Genomic DNA, 4,774 nt, shown 5'->3' on the forward strand with positions numbered 1-4,774 from the left:
TTCCAGTGAGACAAAAAAAACATAGTCTGTGCCAAAGCAAAAACCCAGATGAACATTTTCTGAGACACTGAGGCAAAGTTCACAGCAAAAGAGGGCACTCAAAATAACCGCCCCAGTTATTCCACTTTGTACCGACACCAATGAAGACTAGACTAAACTCCAAAAGAGCACAGAACAGTCTTTGCACTACTTTATCAAAATAATATTTCCACACAGGTCAGTGATACCGTAAGTAAGTTTTTATTCCAACTTTACCTTGATGAGAAAAGACAGTGTCACAGTGATTTGACAAAAATAAAAGTGCAAATCAAACGTGTTTCTCTCCCGGTAAAGAAAGCAAACAGATGCAGTGTGTTACTGATGATGCCTCTCTGAAGTCCAGTTACAGCATGATGAACCATAATCAACACATCGACACAATGAACTGCTTGTTATTTTTGAACATCACATAATTATTAAAAAAAAAAAAAAAATAGACAAGGATTATGTGGAAATTAGAAACTTGTGTTCGGAAAGGTTTTTCGATGATGACATCACAGTTAGCAAAGGGATATTAACAGGGTAGTATCATTAGAGTGAGGTGTGCAGTGTATTCAAATAGGCTTACATTTGCACAAGTACTTATAAATGCAGCTTTAAATGTCCAAACACCTGATGGTCTCATAGTTACAAATGAAAATAAATAAGTCAATAAATAAATAGTCTTTTTAGGAAGCTTTTGCTGCTCTGTTGTTTATATATATATATATTTGTTTTATTTTCACAGTCGTTTGCCGTGACGTATGAAACTTACAGGACTCCCCAATGTTCAAACCTTCCAGCTAAAAATCAGCAGTTCATCTTCCTCAGCTTGACCCCTTTCCTTTATCGGCTTATTTTGACCGCTGACTTTAAACATGGTCTTCCTGATCACACGTGCTTTGTAACATTTCAAATCAAGCCGCTCAAGTACATCTACAGATAATCACTCCGTCCTCTGCCCGTTCTTCCCTGACCTTCCTCCCTCTCCAGCTTCCTTCCCCAACCAAAAACCCTCTGGCCTGGTTTCTCAATGGCAGACCCACACACGACATCCAGCTATTGTCTTACCACCAAGACCTAAGACCGTCATAGGAGCTGGCTACAATAATACTGGATTTCTACACTTGCTAAGTACACAAAGTACAGTAGCGCCAAATTAAGAAGGAAAACAATTCCTTATTTATAGAGCTTATCGCAGCTTTTGAGGCCGAAACGCATTAAGAGCTATTTGGATCTTTGTCAAAGATGTTTTCCAGTGCAAGTGCATTTGGCAGCCATGCACTTGCAGGGTTGTGTTGTACCTTAAACCACCTTAAAATGTTTCTGTTTTCTGAAGGCAGTGAGATGAAGACAGATCTGAGCAGCTGTTGCTTCCTGATCATAAACAACCGAGAGCGTTGTTACAAATGCCATTTTATTTCCTTTTGATTCTGCTGTCAGGCAACCACCTCCATCTGTCTTTGTAAACACAGACACAACATGGCTAAACTGTACATTTTTCACACGACTTTTGGCAGTTGGTGGAATGTAATTTGCATCAGTTGGTGGCTTAGTTGTAAAAAGAAGGAAAATAAAAGCAGGATTGAAACTCTGAACTCCATTGACTCCTGTCTGTAGTGTGTAAATGGAGCGTCAATATAGCTGAACTGGGTCAAATGTGCTCAAAATGTGATTCGGCCTCTTCAGCATCCTGACTCGTTGGAGACTTTGCTTCCCCTAACAAACACTGATTTTCCAACTTAAATATATTCCTTAGATCAAAGTAACAGTTCAGTCACCAAGCCCTGAACCCTAACTTTCAAACCCCAAACCAAAACATTCAAACCCAAATGATGACCGTCAAAGAAAAACATTCACACATATACTGTACATTCAAAGCTTAATTTCAAGCCCTAACCTCAAACTCAAACGTTTACCAACACCATTTCGTATCCGGGCCACCTCAGGCCGAAATTCAGCCACACACCCAGCTTTGATCCCTTTTCCCTTGACCTGGTCCTAAACCTGACTGCCTGAAAAACAATAAACATAAAACCAAATCCAAATCCAAATCCCCCTTTGCCATTGCAGCCTTTGCAACCTGGAGTGCAGCTCTAGGAGCTGATGATCTGACCTGACCAGGTCTCGTGCTTGGTGCCTGGATACAGGTGGGTGAGCACCACCTCGACAGCCTGGATCTTCTGGTTCTTGGGAGGGATGGGGCACACCTTGTACGTGACCTCGTCCCCTTCCATAGGCACGTACTCTCCATCAATGCTGCCCAGGAAACACAAAACTCATTTTAACTCATTCATGGGCAATGGCTTAGTTTTTAAATGTAAAGTCTGAGTTGGCACTGCCTCAGCTACAGGTACAGAAATGTAGTGCAGCACTTCCATGAAGGTGGGGGACCTGCTAGAGACAGATGATCAAAATCAATGCAGCTGTCTTTAATAGCGTCAATTCTCACATCCCTGGAAGTGGTGGCACAAATGTCTTTTATGTTAAATACACTGTTCAATGAGTTAAAGGTTCAAGTATTGCATTCTACATAGTCCAAACAATATACTACGAACCTGCACAGCAGATCAACTTCCACAAAACCATTCAATGTCATGAAAACTCACTCAGAGATGTGGACGAAAATGTCCTCTCCGCCGTGAGAGGGTCGTATGAATCCATGACCCTGAGACCTGGAGAAGTTTTTACACACTCCTTTATATACTGGACCTGATTTGGCTCGCACTGTCCTGCAGAGAAAGAGAGACACATAGAGAAAACAGAGGGAGAGAGATAGTGCATCAGACATTATTTAAAAGTATAGTTTTTAAGCTTTTGTATCTCCTTAATGGAACAATGACATGACATTTCTTGATTCTGGTTGTGTGGCATTTCTTAACCATAAATTACTCACGCTGAGTATGTGCGGGTGCGTTTGGTGGGCAGTGGGCTAGGCAGCTCTCCAGGCTGTGGCGGTTTCCTCTCCCTCTCCCTCTCCCAAACCCGACTGCCCTCCCTCAGGAAGGGAAAGGAGAGCTGCAGGGGGGTCCGGGGGGAGGTGAGCGGCAGCGGGTGGTCTGCTGGCGAGGAGGCATCGGGGTCTGACATCTTGACTGGTTACAGGTTGGGATTCTGTTATTTTTCCTTTCTGTTTTAGGTCTCCTCTGATGGTGCACAAGAAAGAAGAGGAAGGAGGGTTACACCTCCTGCATGGCAAGAGTGTGTGTGTGATGGTGGGGAGACGTTCAGAGAGGAGGAGGAGTGGAGCAATAATACCCTGCAAAAAGGAAGGAGAGGGAGAGAGAGAGAGAGAGAGAGAGAGAGAGAGAGAGAGAGAGAGAGAGAAAGGTTGACAAGGACATCCACAAACTGCAGGTGTACATGTTGTGGTCAGTGATACAGTTGAACTGTGTGCTTGGTGCAGCTGCAGATGCCTAAAAACATAACAAATGTTATTAACTAGTACCTTTCCTGACTTATTATCTCACACTACCCTGTTTCCAAATGCCTGCAGAAATTTAAAGAGGTAAGTAAACCACTATACTGGAAATGTACAACAATTCATGATATTTTCAATTATCTTGATAAACCAGCTGGTGGATCCTTAGAGCTTTCCTATAACATGCCGACTATCACACTGAAGCTTTAGTAAATATAACAGATGAAACCGGCTCCCTCCGATTATCACGAAAGGTTTTAGAAATGCACACTGAGTTGGATATCGCCTTTTTCTCCCAACATAGGCAAGCACATTTATGGTGACTGCTCACTGAAATCTCCAAATATGGTGACTTTGAACATTCCAGATAAACAGGATGAAATGCTCCTTTAAGAGTTCAGACAAATCTCGTACTTCTTGGAATAAATAAACCATTTAAAAAAAACATAATCCAACAATGCATTGCAATAAAGGTAGCAAACTTGTGCACTTATAATTAAAAAACAATATATATTGTTAGACAGGGATGACACATTTTGAAGAACTTATTGTCCAGTACTGATAAGGTGACGGATATATTGTGGACCTTTAACTGATAGTCTAACTCAAAATACAGCATGTCCTCTGACTGCTTTGCATTCTGGTCCTTTGAGGCACTTGTCCTCAGTGCGGTCTTACACAATGGATTTTTTTCACCGTATAAATGTTGTGTTAAATAGTGAGTCTGGAAAGGCACCCATGCTCTTTGATTTTGCATTACTGACACCAAAACTGCTTTTGAATGTAAAGGCTTCCAGACAGACTCCATTGTAGCTTTGTGTGCGGGGAAAATATATGAAGTTGTCACATTATAAGAACAATTAACCACAAACAAGACTCAAGACATTGGCTCTGAGAATAACCAATAGCTGATTTCCAGCAGTGTAAAAGTATTTCAGATTGGATTTTTTTTTTTTTGGTTATAGAAATAAAAAAACAGGAGTACAACAGCTGGAAGCTGCTGTCAGAAAAATGAGACTAAGAAAGCTTTTGATTTGATATCCGAGCACCAGACTGTGATCTTGCTGGCTTTGAAAAGGTCCCAAGATGTTCTAAATAACAACCCTGCCCCGGGGGGAGCCTCAGCTCGGTTCGGCTCATCACGCTTTATTATATTAAAATCCCCACTCGCACAAGACTGACAGGATTGCTCTTCACAGTGTGTATTCAAACAACGAGCTATGTCATTTTCAGGACGAATGAGCTCCGTCACCGTGCCATGACACCAACCCAATGATCATGTTGTAAGTGGGAGTTGTGATGTGTGTATCATTAGCTGGCTCTTCGTTTTGACAG

At 41.8% G+C, this 4,774-nt stretch overlaps 1 protein-coding gene across 1 annotated transcript in view; it reads right to left on the minus strand.

The window, feature by feature from the left end:
• Positions 1 to 219: 219 nt before the first annotated feature.
• Positions 220 to 4,774, minus strand: part of csdc2a (cold shock domain containing C2, RNA binding a) — a 6,464-nt gene continuing 1,909 nt past the window's right edge. The window contains exons 2-4 of the mRNA XM_031297959.2: positions 2,915 to 3,277; positions 2,628 to 2,750; positions 220 to 2,277 (exon numbers count right to left, since the gene is read on the minus strand). Coding sequence (XP_031153819.1) covers positions 2,115 to 2,277; positions 2,628 to 2,750; positions 2,915 to 3,108 — 480 coding nt within the window. The 5' untranslated portion in view covers positions 3,109 to 3,277 and the 3' untranslated portion in view covers positions 220 to 2,114. The remainder of the gene's footprint in view (positions 2,278 to 2,627; positions 2,751 to 2,914; positions 3,278 to 4,774) is intronic.

The sequence above is a fragment of the Sander lucioperca genome, chromosome 22 (assembly GCF_008315115.2).
Source record: "Sander lucioperca isolate FBNREF2018 chromosome 22, SLUC_FBN_1.2, whole genome shotgun sequence".
Lineage (NCBI taxonomy): Eukaryota > Metazoa > Chordata > Actinopteri > Perciformes > Percidae > Sander > Sander lucioperca.